The sequence below is a fragment of the Sylvia atricapilla genome, chromosome 5 (genome assembly GCF_009819655.1).
Source record: "Sylvia atricapilla isolate bSylAtr1 chromosome 5, bSylAtr1.pri, whole genome shotgun sequence".
Classification (NCBI taxonomy): Eukaryota; Metazoa; Chordata; class Aves; order Passeriformes; family Sylviidae; genus Sylvia; species Sylvia atricapilla.
Genome location: NC_089144.1, coordinates 48,812,483 through 48,839,943, shown reverse-complemented (window position 1 = coordinate 48,839,943; position 27,461 = coordinate 48,812,483). Strand labels below are relative to the sequence as shown.

The 27,461-nt window shown below is 41.0% G+C and overlaps 1 protein-coding gene across 1 annotated transcript in view; it reads left to right on the top strand.

The window, feature by feature from the left end:
- Window positions 1-27,461, top strand: part of BORCS5 (BLOC-1 related complex subunit 5) — a 59,699-nt gene that overhangs the window by 20,080 nt on the left and 12,158 nt on the right. Inside the window, exon 3 of the mRNA XM_066319432.1 lies at window positions 19,718-19,875. Coding sequence (XP_066175529.1) covers window positions 19,718-19,875 — 158 coding nt within the window. The remainder of the gene's footprint in view (window positions 1-19,717; window positions 19,876-27,461) is intronic.

Below are 27,461 nucleotides of genomic sequence, written 5' to 3'. Positions count from 1 at the left end.
TTCACATGTACAGTAATTACAATAGCCTGCAATCCTGTGTCCTGACCGCAGTGAGCTTGCTCCATTTTTCCGTAACCAAGAAAGGAATTTGGCCCTGTGAATGAATTTGAAATGCTCTCAGAAGCATTCTTCCATCTTATAAGAAACATGTGCATTCTGTGGTCGCAGCCAGTGATGGCCGTATACCAGAATGCAAATGATGTGCTTCTTGCTGCTGCTCCTACAACCCAGGCTGCACTTGACCAGTTTGCATTAACCAAGTGGGAGAAAAGAGGCAGAGTGCAAACAGTGAGTTGGAGCTTGGTGTAAGTTAAAAGTTCTGTTCTGGTAGCATTTCTGTGTAGCTCTTTGTTGGAAGGATACAGAATGATCCTACTGCAAAAGGGAAATGCGCTGAGAAGTTTTATAATGTTCTTTAAGACTAGCAGAGATTACATAAGCACTGTTTACAAGTCATCAGTGACCTTGGAGAGCCTAACATTTGTCTCTGCCCATTGCTCAGAATTGCTGAAGGTGGCTGGTGCCTCTGGAGCCAGCCTAGTCCAGTTTCCCTGTACAAAGCTAGGTCAGCAAAAGTGGATTGCCCTGTTTGGTTGTGTTTTGAGTATCTCCAGGGATGGAGACGCCCCAGCTTCTTTGGGTAGCTGTTCCACTGTTGGATCACCATCGTAGTAAAAAACCCCAACAAAACAAAACCAAAAGAAGCTTATGTTTATGTGTTTCAGTTTTTGTCCACTATCTCTTATCCTTTCACTCCATACTTGAGAAGAGCCCGACTCCTTTTCTGCCCCCCATCAGGTGTTTATCATAGATGGGATTCCCCTCCAAGCTTTTTCTTCTTGAGGATAAGCAGTTCCAGCTCACTCAGCCTTCTCTTATGAGACAGGTCTGTAGCCCCTTAACAATCTCCATGATCCTTCCCTGGACTTACTGCCAGCATGTCCATGCCTGCCTTGTACTGGGAAGCCCAGCCCTGGACACAGCACTGGGCTGGGCAGAATGGAAGGACCATCTCTCTCTCTCCATCTGCTGGCAGCTCTTTCCCATGCAGCCCAGGATCTCTCGGCTGCCTCTGCTGCAGAGGCTTGCTGTTGGCTCATGTTCAGCTTGCTGTCTGTCTGTGGGTCCTGCTCTGCGAGGCTGCTCTCTCCCCCAGCATGACCTGCGCTTGGGGTGGCCTCTCCCCTGGTGCAGGGCTCTGCATTTTGTGTTGCTGGACTTCATGAGATTCCCATCAGCACATTTCTCCAGCCTGTCAAGGTGCCTCTGAATGGCAGAGGTGTTATCAGCTATTTAGTATAATCTGAAAGTTTGCTAAGGGGGCTCTGTCCCTTGATCTAGGTCATTTATAAACACGTTAAACAGTATTGGCCCCAGTATTGTAGTCTGCAGTCACTCCACCAGTAACTGTCCTCCAGCTGGACTTTATTCCACTTACCACAACCCTATTAGCCTGACAGCTCAGCCAGTTTTCAATCTGTCTCACTTTTCTTCAGCCCATTTAGAGGTTGTATGAAGTTAAAATCTGTATCACTTAGAACCCCACTGAACCATTGCTAATTAAAAGGTCCAGGTAAATCTTTCTTGAAACAGGAGATTGAAAAGAAATAGTAATGCAGAGACAGGAGATTGCAAAAGAGCAGGGAGAGGAAGGGAGATGGATAAATATGGTTTTGGGTGGGAATTCTGCTAATGAGCTGTGGCTTAGTTTTTTCTTTGTCTGCAAGAGATGTTGGAAATGTGGACTCATTTTTGGAGGAAAGTAAGTCAAAATGTTAGGAAGGAAAAGTTCACAATCTTGTTTGGAGATCTCAGAAAGCTGCACAGAAAACCTGAGCCTTGCCATGGTTCAGTTTCACAACGACAACTGGCTGAAATAAATGTATTGGATTCAAACCCTTCATGTCCCCATAGGAGAACAAGTTTCCTTTGATAATTGTTGATTTATACAAACTTTTCTCTCTTGAGTATGGGAAATGATCCAGTACTTAATTATTAGGCATTGTGGACCTCAAGGTTATGCATGCTATGTACACGTTTATCTCAGCTGGTTCTGTTTCAATTGATAGTAATTGGTTTTGTTGAAAGCAAAGCTTCTGATAAGATGTCTTGTTATCAGCGTTCATTTGAAGCTAATTAACCCCCTGAGACAGCACTGCTATATGTTTTTTAATTCCTGTTGTGAAAAAAAAAAATCTGGTTTGTTCACAGACAAATGAATTCCTGTATTACAGCTCTCACCTCCCTTACTGCATGGGGTGTATCCTACTGGAGGACAGCTCTGACAATTTCTGCAGTCAGTCTGTCTGCTGAAACAAACCAGCCAGGGAAATGTCGGTCAGCCAAACACCACTAAAATTAGATGGTTAATTATAGTCAAGGTCATTTGGGAATTGGCGTTCCTGTCAGTATTTCTGTGATGAAACATCCTATTTCTGGGTACTGGAAATAATCACATACTTCAAATACTGTACAAAAGATGGCCTAGAAAAGAACTCAGCCCTATAATGATCACAGGTGAGACCTGGCACCCAGGTTTCCTATGGAGCTGCATCCCTACTTGTCTCACCTTGTTTCACCTTGAGGACAGCAAAACAACTGATGGGGCAGTAGCAAATGGATATGCTTCTATCCCTCCAAAAACATTTCCCCCTTTTCCATTCAGGCTCTGTCTGGACACTGTGCTAAGATATGTTTCAATGCAAATGCCTGTAAGCAATTTTGTGCTAAAATGTTCTTTGTGTATTCTGGAAAATCAGTCTTTTTTTAAAATTATATTTTAAGACTGGTGTGTATAGTTTCTGTTTGTGTAGGGGTTTTATAGCATGCTTGTTCATGTTTGGTTAAAGGTTTGTAGTGCTTCTGTGTGAGGTGTTGGTGCCTCTGCCTGTCTGTTTAGTCATGGAAAGGGACAGGATAACCTTGAGGGTGATCTGTTGCAGTAGTGGTGTAGCATCTTATCAGGCCTTCAAGGCAAGAGGAGATTTTCCATTTATTTAGGCTGGCTGTCTCATTGGAAAGAGAGAGGGAATTACATTAAGATTAAGCACACTACTTTGCAAAATTTGTTTTCAGTGACTTTTTTCAGCTGCTACTAATATTTTATCATTCTGAAAGAACTGTTATGAAAAGAGGAAATAAGACCTTGACCTTCCAAAACACTTCTCTAAAAGATGACAACCTTCTCACTGAAAACTGACATTAAAAAAGTCTCATTTGTTAATTAATTTGAGACCTTGGGTGTTACTTCCTCATGGTTTGAGAACATATTTCTTACCTGACCTTGACTATGATTGCTACTTGTACTCTGCCTGCTTCCATGAAAGCAATCAAGGCTTTTAGAAAATCAGGTGATGAGGAGGAAATGTCTTGTTTGTCAACATTTTCTGTATGTACTAGAAAAAATCATAAAGAGAACTACACAAGAACAGAATTTGCTGTTATGTAAGAGGATGTTGCACGTAAGCCTGTGGCAGCAGGTGCTGCTGGGATTTGTGAACTTGCAAGAGCAGTTGGATCCAAGAGACATTAGAGACACCACTGAGAACTGGAAAGGTTGAAGAACCCAAGGACAGGTTGACTGTCCTGTCTAATCACTGGATTCCTGTGCTTTGTTTGAAGCCAGGTTGTCATCTTGCCTTTCTTCCTTCCAGCAGCCTCCTGTAAGTTATGATGGCAGAGCAGGGAGTAAATTCCTATGTTGGGTTTGTTGGTGGTTTTTTTTTGGTGTTTTTTTTTTTTTGTTTGGGTTTTTTGGTGGTTTTTTGTTTGTTTGTTTGTTTTTGTTTGTTTGTTTGGGTTTTTTTGGTACTTCTAATGCTCTAGTACAGCTGGCATATTTTCATGGAAATATTCAAAACTAAGTTTTTTTCTTCACTTTCTTTCTGAAGGTACTTGTTCATTGTGTCACATACAAGCTAAAAGACCATTGCTTTCACAAGCTGTTAAGAATAGCTGCGGCCTTTTCCTGAACAGTGGAGGAGATTTTATGATGGGTTTCCTAGAAAAGTGGGAGGCAGTAGGTTGGTGCTAGAAGAAGAACATCTTCCATTTACAGGTGACCTTTCCTTCTGGATAACTGTACAAATGGATTTTTCTTGCTTCCCAATGACCCAGGGAGGGATGCAGTTGTAGTTGCAACATTTCCATTATCCTGTAATGAAGTTTTTGTAGAGTGCTTTCTCTTTGATGGAATTGTATATAAGAACCAATCAGGGTAAAAGGTGCCTGTTTCCAGTCTTTATTCACTGTTAGACATTTCAGGGCTTTTGACATTTACTCAGCCCTTTACGTTTTGTCAAAATTTTCTCTGCTTCTTGCTTTATGGCACCATGTTGTGCATGGACAGACAGCAATGCATTTCATTCAGTACTAGTTGTCTGAAGGCACAGGTTGATGTACTTCAGATAAATGTCAGCTTGGATAAGGGGTATGGGGAACATGCCTGAAAAAGGATCATTTGCTTCCCTCTTCTCCAGAATGCTGGTGGCTTTTGAGGAGAGGATGGATAAAGGAGGGGAGGGGAGAAGAGGAAAACATCTGAGGTTCTTCATCAGGTGGGAGGAAGGTACACCAGCCCATTAATCAACCATGGCTCTTCACTGACTTTAGAGCATGCTATGAAAGGATAAAAGAAAATCTGTTAAAAAAAAAAAAGAAACCTAAGGTTAAAAAGATACAGGTTTGCACTCCTGAATTTTTTTTTTCTTCTCTGCAATATCAGCTTTTTCTTGTTCACAGAGAAACAAACAGACTCTTGTTTCAGGGGAAGGGGGTGGTGGGAGACCCGGGTAAGCAGCGAGGAATGTCCTGTTCACTGCCTCACCCGGCTCCAGGTCGAAGACATGCAGGGGGGAGGATTTTAATGTATAACAAGCAGTTATAAGTGTCAGAAAACAAAAAACAATGAAAACAAAATGCAGCCAGTAACCTTGGGGCTCTGACACTGAGCAAATGTTTATCAGAGGAAGATTCTGCTGGACATCACCGGATAAGAATGAGTTGATGTCACTCTTGGCAAGGGCAGGAGCTCGTTTTTTTCCACACAAACAGCACAACACAGCAAGAGGAAGGAGAGGGAACGGTGGGAAGGAGGGGAGGGGAAAGAGGAAGAGGAGGAGAGAGCGTTTGCTATAAATTTTTCTCATAAAAATATATTAAAACATGGCTTGTTTTATTGAAAGGGGTCTCAGGGCTTGGACATAAATAGACAAAGGTTAAGGATGGACCAGGGCTCCTCCGTGGCTCTGCAGACCTGTACACAGATTCCTCACAGCTGTTGTGTAATCTGCTTTGACTTGCTCCCAGTCCAGAGTGTACTACAGGCTTATTCCTGTGGCCCTCATTCAACAAAAACTCATTTAGCTTCAATGGGAATTTCTGCTTGAATAAAGAAGTTCAGCTTTTGTGACCTCTGATAGTTTCCCTGCCTGGCCAATGAATAGGAGGACATCCCCTCACCCTCAATGTCTGTATGTCCTTATTTTAAAGCTTCATCATATGTTATGCTTCAAGTAATACAGAGTTTTCTCTGCAGAAAAAGAGACTTGCATAACACAGGCAGCAGAACAGTGAAAGCTGCCTTTCAACAGGGACCACTCTCTAGCCCAGAAGCAACAACTGGTAGGTATTTGGTGAATTTGAAGGTGAACAGTCTAGGAAAGCACCTCAGAAAAGATGTAGATGTAGTGATAGAACAGTTCTAGAAAAAAATGCTCCTAGAAATGAAACAAAGAATCTTCTAAAACCAAAAAAACACGGGAAATCTTTAACAGCGTCTAATCTATGGATTGTCTATACTGAGGTATCTACTGCTCATCATCCTCTGTATGAATGCTCCTGCAGAACATAGAAGTGACAGAGATTTTAAGAAAAAAATGTTTTAAAACCTATAACAAGGATAGGAGTTGTATAGTGTTTGCTCTGTGTTCATGCATTCTAGCTCAGAGCAGACCATTTCTAAAGTGGCTCAAGTTAAACTAGAAAAGAGCTCTCCTAGGCTGGAATAGGTGCCAGTACTGAGACTTCTAGGAGTGTAGATGTGAGGTACTTTGTGTGTCGTGTATCTTTCCCTTTCCTCATCCTCACCATGTACATAGGTTGCTCTCAGCTACCTGAGCTATCCAAACATTTCTAAGGTGTTTGTGTGGTTATCAAACAGCTCTTCAGGATACTGAGCACTTGTGGGAAATGAGGCCATTCTCTTTCAGAAGGTTATAGGATTTAAGAACTGCATTGTTTAGAACCCAAACTTTGCAAATCAGTTAAACATGTTCAGCTGGCTTTCACCTCCAGGCTTACACTGCTGTGGCACTGTAAAGAGGCAAAGCTTTGCATTTGACCCTCTTGGTATGGGATTCCCTCAGGTATGTGTGACCCTCTGGAAGCTTTTCCATTTGATCACTTCCTGCTAGATTATGCTGTGTCATTCAGAATTCACTTGGCTAGCACAGTGTGGAGGGAGCAGGTTGGAGTGTTCTCTGGTGAATGACCTTACTGGACTTGTGTCAGACCTTTGCAGTGACTTGGCTCCAGGCATGAGCAAAGAGCAGTGCATCAGCCCTCAAGCCACACTGGACAAGCAAAAGAAAAAGCTGCTGTGTTTGTGTTGGCTGGAGCCTTTGATAAGTGCAGGCAGTTTAACTTGGGAAGGAGGAACAATCAGGTTTGTTGCATGTTCCACTCCTTTACCAAAAGTTATCAGAATCAAACAAATCATGTAGCGGCTGCTGCAAAGGCTGTCCTCCTCTCCTAAATTAAGTAGTAAGAAAGGAAAAAAAAAAATCACACTTCATTAACTTGACAGTTGAATGAAAATATTTAAGGTTCTCGTGAGTTTTTAGGGGAGTCTTAAGAAGTCAGAGCTCTGGACTTTCAAGTTCTAACCTGTTCTAAATTGGTTTATACCTTAATTTTAGAGAAGCTGAAGAGGTAGATACATGGTTACATGTTGCTCTTGTTCCTGTTTCTGTAGAGCAGGTTTTCCTATTCTTTCTTCTCAAGTCCAGGAAGAGATGCATGTATGTCTGCACTTCCACAGTTTGTTTTCTTCTGCTTTTAGATTTTTGTTGTTAGAGCAGAGATGTGGAGTCAACATGTTGGTATGTATTTATATTAGTAAGAGCAAGAAATGCTTTATAATTTCAGAACAAAAGACAGTTCTTCTGTCATCATTCCTGTGGTTACAGGTTCCCAGATGATCAAAATTCTTCCCCTACAAGTTCAAGCAAAAGTGTAGCCTTTACTAAAATCTACCTCTCAGTCTATTTTTGTGTTGTTTGAAAAAGCAGAAATCCTTGCAGAAGTGGAGATGTTTATGTAGGACCTGATACAAAAACAGCATCTAGAACAGCTACTTTCTCTTAATAGCTGCAGAATTAATTGCTGTCAGTGTCACAAACCAAGTTGTTTCAACGAAAAGAAAGTGAGCTTCATGAGCGTGTATATATATTAATATTAAACTTAGCAGCTGAGTAACTATTCAATGTTTTTAGTTCTATTTGGCTGTTGTGCATATTTTCTAGTATTAGGAGCATCTGGTACTAGTATGTCCTCATGTACCATAATTACTCTCCTTGGTGGTATTCCATATATATATACACACACACACACTTTATGTATCTATAACATGATGTATTTTTCTTTCCCCTCACAGTGCAGGAAGATGATGCCAAGAGTGAATTCTGTGCTCGGGGAGGTGCTTTTATAAGTTTGGATGCCAGACTCTGCCCCAGACTGTGGAAGAATGTCTGTCTGTTTGTCTCCAGATATCCCCAGAGCAGGAGAGTTGATCTAACAGCTGCGAGGAGGGAGGACATACCTATGTCTTTGTGTTTTGTGCTGCTCCTGGGGCTTGTTGGCCCCCTTGTGAGCCAATTTGGCTCAGTGGGATGAGAAGAATCCAGGAGTGAAAAGTAGGCAGTTTTCTGGTAAGGTTGGTGGGCTGAATCCATCCATGCAGGAGCTTAGAAAGATGCATGACTGGAGCAAGAAAGGCAAGGAGGGGTGGCAGAGCAACAAGATGAATTCCATTTTTGGGAGAGCACCCCAAGATCTGCTGAGGATGTAGTTCTGAGAATGTGTCTTTAACAGGGACAGGGGACTTTTCCAACTGTTTTCCAGCTGTTGGGAGGCTTTCCAGCTAGAAAGGCTTCTTAGGTATTGTAATGGGCCTTATAAGTACCTTGAGGGAGATGTGATTTAGGATGAGCAAAACTCCACCTGCTGCGTATTTAAAACCTTTGTGGTGAAGTTTTTCTGTAAAATGACTGATAATTTCCATGACAGACATAGAAAATATGTTCATACTGTGTGTGAGCACACCATCAGTAGGCTGTATGTAGAAAAATAAAAAATAAGGGGAGATGTTTTTACAGCTGCCCTGTTTTGAGGGGGTTAAGTGGAGGAATGAATGAATTGTTATATTCTGGCTATTTCTAACTTCAGAGAAGTGGTGCACGTGCTCGAGTCGGGCTCAAGAAGCTCCCAGGCTTCCTGACCCTGGGCTGTTACTTACAGCTGATAAAAGCAGTATTTCTAGATTGCAGTTACCTAGAAGGATAAATATTATCATTAGGCATTCAAAGCTTGCTTAAGTAGAAGCTTTTTTTAATTGTGAGAGTATCTTCTTTCATAATATTTTTACTAATGAGTTCATTTACTGAAGGGCAAAAGGTATGTAAACTGAGGAGGTGCAGTTTGCTTTATTTTTTTGCCCCTCCTCTGGGAATTTTAAAACACTCAGTGCTAAGGATTCCTTATTGTGCTTTGTCTTTCTTCCAGGCATGTTGTACTTGACAGTATTTGACAGAAGATGATAAATACAGAGGTAATACAGAGCACAGTGGGCCACTTAATTCTCTGTAACTGTTGAATGTTTTAGGTGCCATAATAAGGCTCTCCAAGCTGAGTGATCAGTTTTTTTAAAAATACTGTCAGAAGTAGATAGTGTGTGTGTTGTAGCCTGTGTCTCTCCTCGGCTCAGCTTTTAGGTCATTTCAGTATCCTAAATTTAGTTGTTATAATTCCATGCCAGCTTCATGTTTCCCTCTGGACTTGTTAGTAAATAACCACTTACCCTAAAAAACAAGAGAATTCCATTAAACTTGTTACAAGAAAAAGTAAGGAGCAATTTCTTAATTTCTGTATGACCTATGTATGTATGGATTATAAAACATCAAGTGTTTCCTCAGCCCCACTTGGACTTTGCTACTCCTGAGTAGTGCAGCCAATTCAATTCAGGCTGGTAAAGCCTTCAGAAAAGAAGTGTCATTCAAATTACAACTGCATGTGAAATGGCAGCCCACATTGCTAGCAAAACTGCTGAGTGATAAGTTGGGTTGCATATGAGAAAAGAAGTAGAAAATGTCAACTCTTGGATTTACAACTTTACTCTTGTTTTTTCTATCTTTTCCTGAATTCACATGGTAGAGATAAGTTACTATTTCCTAGTACCTGTGGCTAGAACATGCCAGTGGTATATTTTTGACAGTGCTTTAATGTACATTTTAAATAGTGCTCTTGAAAAATAGGCAAAGGCCATGACATGGCCATAATTCTTTTTATTATGGCAATGTGCCATCATTCAATGTGTCCACTGTATTGTGCTGGTGCAAAATTGATAGGAAGTAAGTGAGTTGAAGTTGATGATCATTGTGAGTCCCTTCCAACCCAGAATATTCTGTGATTCTGTGATAAGTGTTGATAGGTACCAAAGAGAAATTGTGTTTCATGTATATAAATGATGGTTATACCAGCATCGGCACTGGGTTTGATTTGCAATTATAAGGTATTGATGAAACATTCACCAACAGATCCTATTACTTATTTAAAAGGAACTATTTTTGTGAAGGTTTTCACCAAACCCTTTTAAAACAGTTTTAAAACAGCTTTTTAAAACAACTTTCAAAAGTTTTCTCCATGCATGGAAAAGAACTGAAATCTTGGACTTGCTGAACCTGTTAGTAAATGGCCTGTTGATCAGTCTTGCTCCGTGTCATGCTGTGAAAATAAACAGCCAACAAGACTCTCAGATTTACATCTGAACTGAAGGAAATGCCCAAAAGTAAGCTGACACTGCTGCTGTCTGTTAATGTTCTCCAAACTTCTGGGCTCTTGGTGTAAGCAGCACAGTGCATGTGCCCCCACTCTTTACCTGGGCTGAGTGTCTGTACACAGTCTGGTTATTGTGGAACAGCAAATGCACCCCCAGCTTCACATGGGCGCCCTTGTGCTTGGAAGTGATTTTAGATGTCACCTTTTCTCTAAACCAGAAAACGCTGGGATTTTAGGGTTGTTTTTTGTCTGCTGGCATGGGCTGTCTCATGTGGATGAATACCCATGCACTTTTGCCTAAAATAAAATAAAGATTGCTGTGAGGCTTATCTTTAATACTAGTAATAGAATCAGTTGTGTGGGTTTTAGCTTGTAGATATTTTTAAAAATTATTTTAAAGAAATTGAGTTTATTTGATCCTTTCTCCGTTCTCTTCCATCTACTGCCTAGAAAACTTTGCAGGGAGAGAGATAAAAAAGACAGTTATGGTCCCATTATTTTAAGGAAGATGGGTGGACAGGTAAAGTTGAGACTCACTCAAGGCTTTGCACGTATAAAATAACTGAAGTGACATTTTGTTGCTGCTAAAACAGAGAAGTTACCCTCTGTCCTTTCCTTGCCACTCGCCTGCTTCTCCTGGAGGGACTAGCTCTAGTATTTGGTCTTGTGGTGCTCTGATTCCTTTTGCTACCCTAGAGGACAGAGAAAACCACAGGATTAATTGTCTGTGGTTTTAGTGGAGTGAAGAATTTTCTGTGCAAGAGCTGTGGTGAGGCAGATGATGAGGAGGGAGGGAGTTGGATCTTCCTTTCCGTGGAGTATGAGTTTGGGAGTCAGAAGGAAGAAGCCATTGATTTGGCACTGGCTTTCATGAACCTGTAGTAGCTATCTGGGAATTGTGTGGGAGAGGCCGTGTCGATGCTCAGTGTCAGCCCTTGGGGTGCTGTAGGAAATGAGACTCCTCTGCTGCCTGTCCCACTGGCGTTTGGTATTTGAGGGCCAGAGAAGGGGAGGGATGTTCTGGTGCTGAAGTCATCAGGCCAAGGGACAGCAGCTTCCATGTGGTCTCAGATAAATTATCTAATCTCTTGGTGCCTCAATTCCTCATCTTTTAAGATGATGTTAGTCTTGTGGCTTTGGGGTTTGCAGAGCACTTAGAAGAACAGAGTCAGCTGTAGCCCGTGGATGTGATGTGCTTGTACCATCAGATGATGGTAGCCTTTGGGGCTCTCTTAGTGTGTTTTCAAGAAAAAAGGGTGTTGCATAGCAAATACAGTTTATTGCATAGCACAAGAGCATTGTCTCTCACTTCCCTGTGAGTTACCCCATCCTTTTTTCCACTCTTATGTCTATTTTTTGTACTTTGAGATTTGTTACAGGTAGTTTGCCATACGATAATGCAACTGTGTAGTCAAAACCACTTCTTTTCCATATTACTTCTGTGCTCTAGGAGTGAAAAGTTAGTGGGGAGATGGACTAAGCAGGATCTTGGCTGCTTTTAGTTGACAAAGTGCAGCTGTGTGCTTTTTTCAGAGTATATTGTGTACTTTTTTTCCTGCCTGAAGCTTCAAAAGAAGCTTCCAGTTTTGCTGCAACCTCAAGCAACTTTTGGAAGGTGTAACCCTCAATCTCATCCTTGTGGAGAGGCATATCTTAAGTGACTCCAGACTGAAATCTCAGCACCTGCAAATGGTGCACTGTTTTCTCCTTTTGGACATTCAGGTTCCTAACAATCTGAATGAGGCAGCATTTCCGGTTTCTTTCATCTTCCCTTCTTTCAAAATGGAAGGTTTCATTTAGGCATTTTTTGAGATGTTGTGTTTGAGAGAGGTTTGTGTTTTTCAGCAGTCTTCAAAGCCCTGGTCATGATCTGGCTCCATGGTGCTAACTGCTGTATGGCTCATAAAAAGCATGGAGCAAAAATCATCACGTGAGAGAAGCTGCAAACTTCAGTGGTGCAAAAAACTCTGTGCCCGTTATTGGTTATGTGTGGCCATCCCTGTGGGACAGAGAAAGCTCTAATGATAAATAGAAATCTTTGCAGAATGTGAGTCTTAAACAAAATGAGTCTCCATTGGAAAGCAGAAGTATCTCAACAGATACTTATTTAAAGCAAATAATAATAATTAATAGCAGCAAGTATTTCCCTCTGCATCACAGTTTCTTTTATGTAAGTTATTTGATTTTAAGTCACTTTTAATGTTAAGTGACCTCAGTAGGTGGAAATATGTAAGAATGTGAGGAATTTGTCTTAGAATTGTAGTAGGCTGCATTTTCATAGAAGCCTAAATGTTCTGAGTCCTCTTAATGTTTGTTTTTTAAGACATATGGTGGAGGAACAAAAGGGGAGGTGATTTATATATCTTGGTGACTAATGTCTGGCAGGCTATGACTTAGAGAGCCTTAGGAGACCCAGGTGGGGAATTCACACAGAAAGCATATTTGAGCTCTGTGGTCAAAAAAGTTGCCTCTTAAAGGATATGACAAGAGGAGGGTCCTCAGCCCATCTCTCACCCATGCAGAAGTAAATGGTCACATGGTACCGACTCCAAAGTAGAGGGGAAATCTGCTGCTACAGCCAACATTCCTTGCAACAATACAAATGTGTTCTTTGCTCACACAATAGCTATTCACTTTGCCTACAGTCACTGTGCTCCCCCACTAAAGTTCAAAGGAATTGAAAATATACACAGGCAACAAAGCCAACTTTTGTTTTGGAGTGAATATGTGTTTTAGTACAAGGTATTTTTTCGGTGAGATTTTTAGAAAATTAACTGCTCTGAGTAAAAGATCATGTGGTCATCCACATTTCAGCTTAAAGATTTCTGGGTGAATAGTAGTGATTTTGTTTTCATTTCATTTTTCAGTTTCCTTATGATTGACTTTTACTAATTGCCTTTTTCTTAAGGGTGGCCTGTGTTTTCAAATTTGAGTGTATAAGTGTTGATGTTTCCTAACTCAGGGGTTATTAAAACACAAACAAACAAAACCTTCCTCAATCAATCAAAAAACAAGCCACCAAGAACCCCACAGCAAAGCCAAAACAACCTTCAGAAAAGTTACTTTAACTGTTCAGGCTTTGCTAAAAAATTTAGTCTTTTCTTAGTTTTCAAGAATGAGAAAGGAAGTACACAATTAGAATTCAAAGCATTTAGTCATTAAGAGTCCTGTAAATCTGATTACCAGATCCATATGCAAGTATTTTGATACCTTTTATTCTGCTGCACGTAGGTGTGCAATTCTTTCTATTCAGTAGGTAATATTGCATGGAGAATAAAAGGAAATGAGCTCTCTATTTCAGCTAATAACAAGTTGCTGCCTCCAAAGATGTGCAGGCAGCAACAGTCAAGAAACAAGACTCGGTCTTTAGGAATGTAATTTCATCTGTTTCTTGTGTGGATCGTTTTTTTGGTACTTAGGGATCTTGAAGGTACTGGCAAGACAATCTTCCCATGCAAATAGCAACAAGGAAGACAATGATAATGGTTAGTCTGTGGCCAGTGAGGCCAGACTTTATTTAAGAAGCTGACCACGCTGGGTAGCTTCTACCTAAGAGCTTTAGAAATGCTTGATGGAGCAAGTTGTGGGGTTGTTAGTTTTTAAATACACGTGGAACACAGAAAAATTCCTGGAGACTTGAAAAACACTAGTGTTTTTTGAGCTGAAACTAATGGTGCCTTAATGATAGTAAATGAAATTATTATATATACTACATTATTATAATATAGTACAGTAACTGTAATCGACTCAAATTCATGTGGAATAGAAGAGCTGAAAAACTGTCTTGGGTTAATTTTATGAAGAGGAATATAATAAAAAATTAGGGTAGTAATAGAAGCAGGGAATGGCTGAAATAAGTTTCAGGCAGTACAGGTGGATTTGAAGAATGGGAGAAGGAAAAGCAGTGTAGTTAAAGCAGTGTGAAGGGACCTGTTGGCAAAAAGATACCCACACTCCAAAAACAAAAAAACCTCAAAGCCCCAAACCCAAGGTAAAAAAGAAACTTGTGTTAGGAGAGCAAAAGATTGCATAAACTATAGTGGGTTAAATAGGAAGTCATCAGAAAACCAGAACAGAAATTTCCTTCAAAACATGTTTCTACTTGTATGTACTTAACAAAAGCTTTAAAGGTTATCTGGAAGCTTACTGGAGAGTCTGTGGGATTGTCTTCAGAGAAGACCTTCCAAAAAGCATCATTCTTGACAAGGAGGAATAAGAAGTGTTCACAGAAGAGGTTTTAGAGAAAATGGTTACATCCATTGTAATAAACCTCCAAAAACTGGTATCAGGAATGCCTCTGTAAAGCTGACAAGCCATTGCTAACCACAGTGTGGAATCTGATGCTTTATTTAACCTTGGTCTTGGGGGAAGAGGTGATGACATGTGGGATACACTGTAATGCACATTCTTTGAAGGGGTGTTGGTGATTAGCAGGTCCTGCAAAGGAGTAGCAATTGAAAAGCAACTGCATTTTTAGAAGTGTGACCGATATACTCCGCAGAAGAATTTACTTGGCTTTTAAAGAGGGAAGTAAGGCTTCAGGTTGGAGGTGTTTGGAGGTATTACAGAGGTAATCCAAGAAATTAAGACACCTGTGGGAGAGGAGACTGATCAGTGGGGTTTTTGAGCTTGGAAAGATGTTGGAATGAAGTACACCTTGATTAGACTTCTGTTGTGTCACAGCACAGCTACAGAGCATAAAGTAAGTGAGAAGGGTTTTTTCATGCTGTGTAAATAAGCATCATACTTACTGTCACAGGATATTGTGGAGATAAAGGTACACCTTTCAAAAAGGTTTAGTGAAAATCAAGTCTCCACAGCTTCACTGAGAACAGTTTTTTCTGCCTGAAATTTTTATTAATAACTTGGGAGGCATAAAAAGGGTTTTTTTTTTGTAAATGTCAACTGTTGTCAGATGTTGGAAGCAGTATTCTAGGCAAGGTAGACTTCTTGTCTCATTTTAGAAGGTGTAACTTCTTAAGTCTTCTCTTGTAGTCCACAGAAGGGTTGGTTTGCTGATGACAGCAACTCCTTCTGGCCTTAAAATTAGTAACAAGACCCCACAAATCATATGCTTCGCTGTCTGTAATAATAAATTTACAGCCTACTGGTTTTCTTTTTGTAATGCCTGCTGTTACTGGTTGAAAAGAGGATTGACAAGTGGAAGTACAGTAGTCAAAAAGAAAAATTAATGCTTTTCAGGTTCGGAAAGCACTCAAGGTGTTGTTGAGATTGCCCACCAAAGCAGCAGAACATAACTATAGTGGGGTCCTAAGTTCTGTATGCATGTAGAATCAGTATTGTGTGAAGAGCTTTCTTTCGAGAACTTCACTTCTAGTAATAAAAATGCTTTTTAAACTTTTAAACAGCTTTCTTCTGCTCAGTAAGATATGATTTGTTGGATGTGTATGTTGACCTGGAACCAACGAGGAGATGACTAAGTAGGAGGAAAATGGTTTTAACATGCCTCTGCTTTGCCAAGGAATATGGAAACAATAACAGATTTGTCAAGTCTGTGGGTCAGCTAGCCTTGCAATGATATATTTCTCTGTGCACGACAGACATACTTGGTGTATTGAGTTGGTTTTTTTCTGAAGCACCATTGTGCTTTAGAAATGTGACTCTTTCTTTACCCCAGCTGCTGTTTGTCACCTCCTGGTCATGCTGTTTACTGACCAGATGTGTCCGAGTAGGTGGGAGATTTGACGTCTCATCATCATGGCAGGCACAGAGGTAGTCTGTGGTCTTCCTTGTTTTGTGGTGTCATTGGATAGCCAGGGCTGTGCAATGTTTGGCACTTGCCAGCCCCTTCTGGTCCATGCACTGGAGCTGTGCAGGAGGCCTTCTCCTGTTCTCCCCTTTCTGTTTTCCCCAGCCACAGCCCCCCCTATGCAGCCCTCCCTTGTCATGCTGGGTGTGCTGTTATCACTCACGTGCCAAGCTGCCTCTTCCCAAGGCTCCAGACAGTGCACAGAGGATTCCTGGTGTGCTTCCTTCTTTGGAAGAGAACCAGCAGCTTGAAAAATGAGTATTCAGTTTAATAAGAAATGAAAGCTCTCAATGCTGTTTTCTTTTCATATAAGAGCAGAACTGTGCTCTTGGCGGGGCAGGGAGCAATAATCCCACAGAAGAAATCACAGGAACACAATTTCCTCAGTGCAGAAGGGATACTACCCCAGTGGCTGGCTGCTCTGAGATGTGCTGGTGGCCAGGTTCAAGTTCTGGATGTTTCAGGAGCGAGCCTGAACCACTCAGTGACCTCTGTCTCTCCCCTTTTTGGCACTTGTAAGAGTGACCTAATAAATATGTTATTGCAACAGATGTGATCTCATATCCTCTTACAAACCACACGTAGACCAGTCACTGAGGGATGGCCCTGTTCAGTGGAGAGGTCAAAATGTGGGACAAGGCTTTAAGAACGATGCAATGATTTTCAAAGGGAAAGATTTTTACTAATACATTATATTAATATAAATAAGAATTGCTAAAAAATAAAATGCAGTGAATTAATGAAATCATGGAATGGTTTTGGTTGGGAGGGACCTTTAAAGATCATCTAGTCTCACCACCCTGTCATGGGCAGACATATCTTTCACTCCCTTTCACTAGATGAGGTTGTTCAAAGCCCCATCTCACCTTACCTTGAACAGTTTCAGGTATGGGACATCCAACTTCCCACCACCCTCATTGTAAACATGTCTTCCTTATGTCCAATTTAAATTTCTTCTGGTTTAAGAAGAAATTTACCTAAAAGGCCCTGGTAAAAGTCTTTCTTTGTCTTTTTCACAAGCCCCTTTAAATATTGAAAGGTTATGATAAAGTCTCCCTGGAGGTTTCTGTTTTTCAGGCTGAACAACCCCAGCTCTCTGTCTTTCCTCACAGGAGAGATGTTCCAGCCTTCTGACCATTTTTATGTCCTTCCTGTGGCCTCACTCCACCAGATCCATATCTATCTTATGCTGGGACCCCAGAGCTGGATGCAGTGCTCCAGGTGGAGTCTCACCTGAGTTGGGCAGAGGGGAATGTTAGTAAGAAATGTTGATATTTATAGCATGGTTAGTAAGTGGTTACAGTGAGCAGCAAAAAATGGTGGATTAACTTTCTGACAATGGGAGTTCCTGCCAGGATGCATGGCCTTTTTGGGCTGTTGTTTACTGTACTTTTTCCATTCTTGCAAGTTGAAAATAAGCTAAATTGTTCTCTGGCATTGTCAGCATTACCCCAGAGGTCTTTGGAGAAGCTAATTCCTTTGGTTTCTCCCTACTCCATCACCCAGAATAATACCATAGTCTATCTTTAAGCAGCATATGATGTTTGTTTTTTATCTCTAGTCCAAACATTTGTGCTGGATTTTATTTCCTCCTCTGTCTCTCTTATGAAGGAATTCCAGCTGAATAGGGCATGTCTCCCTTCACTCAAGCTTGTGTTTTTCTGGATAGGAGATGAGAGGCATAGGTTTATTAATTTTTCTTTTAGCATTATGTAACCTGTACAAGGCTGTAAGTACATGAGTTTAAGTAGCATGTTCTTTAATAGCTCATTTTACAGTCCTTGGCCTGTTCCGCTTCAAAATTCTCACAAGCAGCGTAAGTTGGCTAAAGTACATACTTCTTGTTAATTAAATCTCTTAAACAGTGTCTAATTTTCTTTTTCCTCTCAAAGTTGGTGAGAGATTAGTAATAAAAGAAAATTAGTTGGCTGATAGCATCATGTATTTGATCAGTGCAGAGACAGGATAAGTGCCTCAGGTGTATGGTGAACTCTTCATTCCTGTGTGAACATTCAGTATATTAAAAGTTGACAACATTATTTGAACATGCATCCTGACAAGATAATACTGTAAAAGATCACAATTTGTGAACTGAGGAAGCACTAGAACATGAAACATAAAAAGTTTTTTTTAAGTCTTATTTCCTTCAGTGCATTTTTTCCTGTCACAGTTTTGTACTTTACCTGAAAGTAGATTTAAAAGATCTGCAACTGATACTGATGAATCTAAGATTTTGTTTGAGATTATTCCCTCCAAAACCCACACACACACAAAAAATTGACTGTTGCTAACGCAGGGATTTGACTAAATCCTGTGACTAAATGGTTTGTTTCCTCTTCTGACCTCTTGACTGAGGCAACAAAATTGTAGTGGACAAATCCGTACAACAAAATTACCTTTTTTTAAAATCTCTTATGATGAGGTTTTGTGTAGAGAGCCATTGAGAGCATCCCAGGAGAATAAGATGTTGAGTGTTGATGAAATGTAAACTTGCTTCTTCTTCATATTTGATGAAGTTACTGTCCTAGTTTTATTTTCATTTTGGTCTGCAAATGTTTTCAAAAAGGTTTAACTTGCTCATATTCGTAAGATGCTTCTGACTTGCTTCTTGGTTTCTATCTTGTTCTTGTGCTTTAGCAAGAACTCGCTGTCACCAGTTGTAGCTTCCAACAGGCATGGGGGCCATTCAAAATACTTTCCATTTTCCACTGAGGTACATTCTTAGAAGAGCTTTTCCAATCCAAATAACTGGCATTTATTACTTTCTAATTGCTTAGTGTGATACTTGCTTACATTTGCTGTTTTAATGTCTTTTCCTGTCTGTAAAATGAGAGTCCCAGAGGGCACATGCGTGCAGTCACTGAATTCAGTTTACATAGCTTGATGGATGTTTTGGGAAAAGCATGTTGTGTGTATGTGCAGTTTGTCACAGCTGATGCTGAAGGAAAATGAAAGTTAGTAAATGAAATAGCAAAAAAAGTATGGCCTGACAGCTTAGCATCTTTTTTTCCAGCTGCTGTGGGGAAGGGGGTCAGTGTGGAACACACACCCTTGAGCTCAGCAGATATTGTCAAGTTGCACTATGTAGGCAGCAAACAATGGGCAGGAGAAATTTCTCTGGGAAATTATGCTCCTCTGAATATTTCCAGTGTCCCACTTCTAAGTCCAATGTCTTTTTTTTCTTTTCTTTCTTTTCTTTTTTTTTTTTTTTTTTTTGTGAGCTTTTTGTGCAACCTGGTCATAAAAGTAGGTAGGGATCTTAATTCCATATTAACGGAACAAAAAGAGGTCTATTGCTAGTCTTTGAGAATGTAAAGAAAAGCCTTAGAAGGTAAAAGAGTTCTGAACCTTTAAAAATTGCAAGGTAGGCAATTGCAGACATTTCACCCCTAGTAATTTAACCTAAGGTCGGCCACTTGTTTTCTCAGGTTTATTTTGGGGGAGCAGTGAATTTTTAGAGCTCTAGTATTGGCAATGTGAGTCTGGTGAAAATAGAATCACTCCAGTGCCTTCTGGGAATGCAGATTTCAACTCCTTCCTCTTCTGGCATACATAAATTAGGAGAAAGCTCATTCTTCACAGTTTAGGATTGCTTGTGGAGGAGAAAAAACAGGACTTGAATTCATTGCTGAAAACCAAGGAGATGCGCGTTATGGATCTGCATTTAGAGTGTGTTTAGGTTCTGAGGGAACTTAAAAAGGGAGGGCCAAGCTCTATGGCAAGCTCTCCTATGCATTGGTGTAAATTCAAAACATCTTTAAATGATTCTGAACTAGCTTTTCATCACCCCTCATAAATCTTGTCTGCTGGGTTTGTTCTGCTGCCTCTTGGGTTGCAGCTGAACTGATTGCACGGAACATCCAGGTTAACTCCGGGCTTTCCTTTGCTTTGTAGGACTCCTCAGTGGGCAGACGTCTCCAACCAACACCAAGCTGGAGAAGCTGGACCCGCAGCAGGTGCTGCAGCTGTGCCTGCGGTACCAGGACCACCTGCACCAGTGCGCCGAGGCCGTGGCCTTCGACCAGAACGCGCTGGTGAAGCGCATCAAGGAGGTGCGGGGCGCGGCGGGGCGCGGGGCGGCGGGGGCTCTGTGCGGCCGCCTGCGGAGCCGCCATGGCGGGGCGCGGGGCCCCTGCGGCTGTGCGCTGCGGGCCGGGAGCCCGGGGCTGCGCGGCTCCTGCCGCCTGCTCTGTGTGTGTGCCCTGCCCGAGGAGGCCTGGCCCTGAGCAACAGCCGCGCCGCTGCAATGGCAGGGGCTGCCAGCGGCTCTCCGAGAGCTAAAACATGACTGGAGTTTGTAAGGTAGCGTTCCTTATGTAGGTCTGTATAGCATACATTTTATGGCGCCCCGTGGTTAGGCTCTAATTTAAGGAAGGAAACAGCTACCTTAACATCCTCTATGGCTAAAGAACCTAATACTTCAGTGGATTTGTTTTCAAAGCCTATAACATGCCCCATCATTTCTGACCTCTATGGCAAAATGGTCTCCTGTGCTGCTGCTTTTACCACTAGATCATCATTTGGAAACCTCTGATCTGTTTAAATATTCAATGATGCTGTTTGGGATTGACTTTATTCCTGGGATGAGCGTCGTTCAGTGGGATTGTCTTTCTCATGTGTTACTGCTGATGTTGGAAGCAGCTGAATAGCTGCCAGATTCTATTAGGTTTTGAATCAAGACAGACTGGCATGACAGGGAAATGTTACTTGAGGTGTTTTCTCAGATACTCTCAGATGTGTAGAAGAGCTGGTGAATTCTGCGTATGTTACAAGTCTTTGAGACCAAATACCTTTTCAGTGTCAAAAAAGTGTTTTTGAGCATGTGGTTAATTTTTATTCATGCAGTATAAACACTGACCTTGATTTGGTGTTGCTCTGTTGGCTTAGAGCTAAGAAAATCCCACATGACAAAATGGGTAATAAATTTGATTCATGGGCTGCTTTGAGAAGCTGCTGTCATCATGAAGTTCTAAGTCCAAAATAATGTGGGAAGCATTAAAAAGACCTTTTTACTTTGGTGTATCAACATCTGAGGCCAGCTATTACACAAGATGTAAAGATATTTGCAGATGTTGGTGACTCAGATCACACAATCTCAGAAATGGGATTTAACTGCCAGCCTAATGACAGTGTACTGCATTAATCCAAGCAGATTGTAATTCTTTTGGCTGTTAAAGTGTCAGAGGGACTAGGGACATGATTTAGAGTCATAGTAGACACCACCAGTGCAATATTCATGAACTGGGTTTGCCTTCTATAGGGCAAGTGACAGAGTCCCTTTCAAATTAGCTACGGTGATGTTTTTCCAGTTCATAAGGCTTGTGATTGTCTTTCATCTAAAATAAATTAAATTATGATACTGATACTCTCACTGGCTTCTTTATAACAGCCTCCTCTGACAAAGTGATGGAGAAATGGGGAATTCTGTAAGTCAGGGAACCGACAAATCAGCTGTGGTTTGGGTTTTTACTGGTCACAACTTTTAAGTGACTTCAGATGCTTTCAGTCCCTCTGCCAGATCTGATGGGTTTACTGTTCATTTTCCTAATAATTTTTAAATGGTTTTTTTTTTGGTTGGCTGTTCTGCATGTGTGTTTTGGAGCATGTGGGTGGGACCCACTTGGCTTAAATCATTCTTTCTGAATTGTTTGGGCTCTCCTTGATGCACTAAATTGAACCAGAGCTGACAGTTGTTGACAACACCGGGTGCAGCTGAACCAGAGCAGGAGGTGTCTCTCCTTACAAGTGTAGACAAAGGAAATCGCCTTTGGCCTCACCGATTTGTCAGCAATGATTTAGTTTTGCCATGTACACAAAGCTTTTGACCCTTAGTAAAGTGTAAAAATGAAAGAGAAAATCAAGTGTGTTGTGAAAAGTAGAATGTATGCACAAGCTGGGACAGTAAATTCTTTTATCCTCATTTTGGTAGCCAGTATTTCCTTTTCCCTTTCTTTAACACCATTAAGTACTGAAGTGTTTTCTTCTGATAATAGACATTGTCAAGTGACTGATGTTTTTAATTTTCTACAAAATGTTGGTGAGCTTCAGTCTCTGATTTCCTACCATTTGTCTGAGGTATGTTCACTTCTCAGACTCCAACTGTACTAGCAGTCCTGCTGTATAATGCGCTATACTCACACTGCCTGCAGCCGGGATTGTTTTTTAGTCTTTCCTTGACAAAATGTTCCAGAGCAAATATCTTTTGTTCATTGTCCTGTCACCAGGAAAGAAGTTTCCTGGATTCTGTCAAAACTCAGAAGTACTGCTGTAAATTAATTGGTGCTCAATTACTCAGAATTGGCTGTGGTGGTTTGCAAATCAGCACACAGTGTGAAGTACAATGGTTCTGAATAGGAAAGAGAATGAGCTAAAGGAAAAAAACAACCCTGCATGGACAGTAGTGACTGCAGGTCTGAGCAGACCAGGGAGCAGTACAGTGTAAATTTGCTCTCCATCCCATTTCCCAGTGTAGCCAGGATTCCTTTGCAGTGTTGGCTGGATCCATATCTGCTCCTAAATGTAGAACCTGTGCAGTTTCCAGGTGGCTGTGACTGTTTTCTCTTGAGCAGAAATACATCTATCCAAGAGACTGAAGGGGAAAGAATTGAATGGATGGTGGAAGGTGGTTGACTCAGGTGCCTTTTTTCAGCAGTTGATCATACCACAATGAGATTTGGTTTGGGGAGGGAGTGATTTACTTATGACAAGAGGTTTTGTCATAAGTCAAGTCTTCACTGTCAAGAACAAAAAGGAGGATGTGCTTGCATCTTTTTGAGGAAAATAATAGAGATTTGCATTGTAACTCATTCAAAATTTTGAGGAACTCCAGCTGCTGTGGGTTTGACAGAGCCACACATGCTCTCTTCACCAGGAGTGTCTGCCGCAGTTTTGTGATCTCCAAAACAGAGGGTTTCTGACAAGATCAGTTTGAAGGCAAATGTTGACCAGCTCTGAAGACATGAATGGGGGAAATCAGCAAATAAATGAGGAGAGGACTCCTTTACATTAAGTTCTTCACAGTGGAAGATAGGTGTTTTGGGTGACAGGGAGAGAGAGAATTTCAAGACATATGATAGGGGATGGTGAATACCAGGGAATGGGAAACAAGCAGAATAGGTAAAAAGCTGGGAACAGAGCTAAATTTTCAGAAACGGCACATGATTTTGTGTGCCTTCAAAATAGTCTAGTTTCAATGACTTAAAAAAGGATTATTGTGTGCACAAGGTACTAAGCTTCTCAAAAATCACATCTTACAAGATATCTGGAGGTAAGCATCCAAAAATTACTAGTCACACATGAAAATTGAGGCCTGTCTTCTTTCCATGAAAGCAAAAGGGAAACTGAAAGCCCTCTAAGCCCCTTTCAAAGAAGCTTTGAGTGAAAAGATCTTCAGCATTTCTTACTAGACTTCCAGCATTGTCAGTGGGATTGTGCTTTTGAAGTATCCCATGTACCCTAAAGGCAAATGTAGTTTCTAGATATTCTGAGGTTGGAAATCGAATATTTGGAAATGGGTTACTGGGAGGGCTCTGATGCTTTGCCTTGAAAACAAATGTTAATGCAGTGTTATTTGTAGCTTTTATTACCATAGGAATCCCAGACTGCCAATAAATTTGAAAACAGGAGCTTTTGCAATACAAGGTAAAATTTTAAATGTCTCAGTCTAAGCTGGTACTCACCTTTGGAGGGAAGATGGGGGAACCGCCCCATTTTCAAATATAATAAATATTACTTTTATATTCATGATAGTTAAATAAATTTTGGTCAGGGAGGCATTAATATGAGTAGTTGGTTTTCCATGCAGCAAATTGCAGTGTATGGCTTGTTTCATACCTATAAATTCTTCTATGGGAATAGCTCATTATTTTGAGCAAATACTCCAGAATAGCCTGTATATGGATTCGACTTGTTTTGGTTTCTTCTTTTTTGTTTTTTACTTTACCAGCTTGCTGCAAAAAAAGTAAATGTAATGGGCTTCTCTAATATTAAAGTTATCCAGAAATACATCCCTTAATATTTGGCAGATAAATAACTTTTGCAGCCACACAAGCACAACATCACATCTCCCAATTCAGCTTTTAAAATTATGAGCAGAAGTTCAATCACTGTTTCCTATAAGCAGCAAGTCTAATGCATTTGACAAGAAAAATCACTCCTATATACAAGCATGTTGTAGCTTATCTCATGCATTTAAGACTCATAAACTGTGATTCAGCCATTCATGTCACCGCATGTGCCCAACAGTTTGGGGATTTAGGGATTTCAGTTTATCTTTTTGTGAATGCTATGTGGCCTTTTGACCTTTATTTGCAATTACGTTGTTTCTGTAATGTAAAGCAGAGGCACCCCATCATCCTGTGGCAAAACCTGCTGGGGAATGTGATGCGCAGAAGTCATGGACATGGTTTTGTTCACCCTGAGGGCAGCATGGGCTTGCTCTGGGTATGGCCCATGACTTTAAATCCCTCCCCATAGGGGTGGGAGGGCTGGCTGTGGTGGGGACTGCCTGTAGCAGTCTGATGTTCCCTGCTGGAAACCTCCTGTAAGGTGGTTGATAAAGGGAAAAGCTGTCCTAAGTGCAGGAAGCTGTTCCATCACCAGGAATGAATAAGATCTGGGCCAGAAACTTTGGGGGGACATTGCCTGGCTGGGGACTGTGTCAGCCACAGCTGCAGTGAGGCTCAAGGTGCACATCAGCTGTAAGCACACAGAGCTTCTACTGGGTGAAACACCACAGGCTCTTCTGACTCCATCCCTCCATGGGCAGAAAGATCTGAAGTGTCCCTTCAGGGAATGGATTCAAATGAAGATGAAGTTTCAGGGAGGAGTTTTTTGGGTGGTCTTTGGTTTGGTTTGTTTCAGGACTCAGCTGAGTGAGGTGTTTATTGCCATTCCTCTTGGTTATGGTTTCACTGTGGGTGGTTTCAGACCTGAGTTTCCAAGACTGTTTGTGAAATCCCTTTTCAGCAGACATGCCCTGAGAGTGGTGCACCTTCTGACTAAACCAAATTAGGCCAATGAAAGATGAATGCCCTTACAAAGTACAGAATGCATCTTTAGTTTCAGGCCTTTGCTTTCATATGGACCAGCCCATGAAGTTACCTTTCAGCCCATTAAAGGGGAGGGCTCAGGGAATCAAAAATAAGCCGGTTAAAAGAAGCCTGGCAAATTGGAAATCGAGATGTTTTTAATTTTTGACACAACATATAAAGTTGTTCTAAATAAGGTGTGTTCTCTTGCAAGCAAAATTGAGCCTTTTGGTTTACAGACTTAAATTACCAATGCCCCAGGTCCAGGGATAAAATCCCTTGTGCTATAATATTTCTGAAAAGAGGAGGAACCTTGGTTGAAATGCCACTTGTATTTTCAAAGGATTTAATGCTACACTGCTCTCCAGAAAAAAACTAGGAAATGTTGTGTTCTGTAAGAAATCAATACCTTAAATTTAGTCTTTGGCATCTTGGAAGTTGTTGGATGAGGACTGTGGCAGTCTGTCCAGCTCTTTATTTCTTCTCTCATCAGCAATGAAGTGTTGTTTATAAAGGCTGGAATCTCAAGAGGCACCATCATGCAGAAATAAATGCACAGGATTATTAAGCTGGAAACATGTTAATCTTCATGTCCCTTGGTTGATCTTGCTCATTTTTCTCCAGTCTGCTGTGCAAGTAGCTTCAATACCCAAGTGGTGGGGTGGTGTCTTAACCAGCCAGCACCAAAACGTGAAAATGTTCTTAAAAGGCTTCATCACTGTTATTTAAATATAGAGAATAAATGTCTAGCAGTGTATGCCTGAGGCAGATGGCCAGTGCTCTGTTGTACATGAACTTTATGAAGGGATCTAGCAGTTATAAAGGAAGAGGAAAGATTGTTTGCACTGGTGACAGTCTGAAATCTGTTTTGCTGACATGCACTGCTTTGTCTGGTGTCATAAAAAAGACCAGTCCCTTGCTCCTAGAATATATATGTGTAATCAGTTCTGGCATGTTCTCTTCTCTTGTGCTTTATGGCCTTTTGAGGAAAGATCTAAACTGGAATCCTTTCCACAACTGAATTTCCAAGGAAAAAAATTAGGTTTGAGCAAGCATCTAGCAGTCAGAAAGGTTTGTATTATTATAGAGCTTAGGTGCTTAAGAAACTGTCCCTGAAGATCCCAAGTCTAGCATGCAAAGCCTTTTAGTAGCACTTCCATCAGGATTAGGGCACGGAGCTTATGATCATCAGGTACCAGAAGGAATATAATTCAGTTCCTTCTCACAGCTTGCTTAAACTACGAAACTGGATTTCTTATTCAAGCCTTGTTTTCCCAGGTGGAAAAAACCTGCAGCAACCCCCTGCCCCAACACTGTAGAACTTCAAATACAAATAAGAAGTGCTAAATTTCATTAGAGAGCTAGCAGACTTGATGGTGCATTTGGGCATGAAAGGGCTTTGAGATAGAAAGAAAGCAAATGTCAACCTGGGGTGTATCACAGCTTGTACTTCTACAAGTACAAGCTTATATTTCCGGGAGAAATGAAAGGGTGCTTGCACAAAGCTGAGGGATCTCATCTGACACACTGTGTGCAGCTCTCATAATGCTCAAGGAAGGAGAGCTGGTAACACAAGAAAAGGGCTCTAAGGATGTGTGGGGAGTGGAGAACCTTGGGGAAGAAACTGGAAAAGCTTTGTTTGTTTGGCTTAGTCAAGTGAAGACAGACAATGATATGATTTCTCTTTCTAAATCAGTTTGGCAATAATGTAGATTAAAAATGCCCTTCTCCCTCCCTGAAGGATTGTGTTGATATAGGAGAAGTCAATTTACAAGCTGTCCTTCTTAACTATTACCTCCTGTTTCAGTGTTGAATTGAAATTTTCAATGTGTTAACTCCACACTTGAGTGAGAATTGGGGTGGGGTGTGGAGGTGCCAGGAGTACTGGGTGGAAAATTTTCAGCAGTTTAATTTTTGTTTCAGACAAGTTAGCCAGCCTTACTTGCAAACATTTGAAGTTGCAGTGATGACTTTAAGATGGTAGTTGGTAGACTTGAGGGAGCAGGGTGGACCTTGTGTTAGCAGCCCCATAATTAGCATTGTGGTGATAATCAGATGTGATCTGCAGAGATGACTTCATGTTGAAAGCATTACAAAGCCTTAGTGCAAGTAATCTGCCCATCTCACTTTTTGTGAAGGGTAGGGTTTCCTAAATGTTTCTGTGCCACTGGGGCATGAATGCCTCTACATGAGAGCATTTATTACCCATTATTGCAACACTTCTCTGAGGTATGAAACATGAATGTGTCACCTACCTCTAAAAGCCTGGATAAAATGCTGAACTATAGTATAGTAGAATTCCCCATAATCACGTGTATGAACTGTGCCAAAACTGTAGTGAACTGAGCAAAAAATAAGACTTTTAAACATTTGGTTTTGATTTTTTTAACTGGAACAGCAAGTGATGCATTTAAGAGTGGTTGGTGGGACTTGCTGCACGTTGTCTGAAAGACAAAATCCCAAATCAGATGAGTTCCAGCTGAAAAAAAAGGCTCAGGTAGCAGTTGTAAAAGAAATCAACATAACAGCAGTACACAGTAAAGAATTTTTAAGAGCTTTTAAGGTCAGAAAGGATTCTTGGGTCATAGCTTTTGCTTTTCCTTTTACTT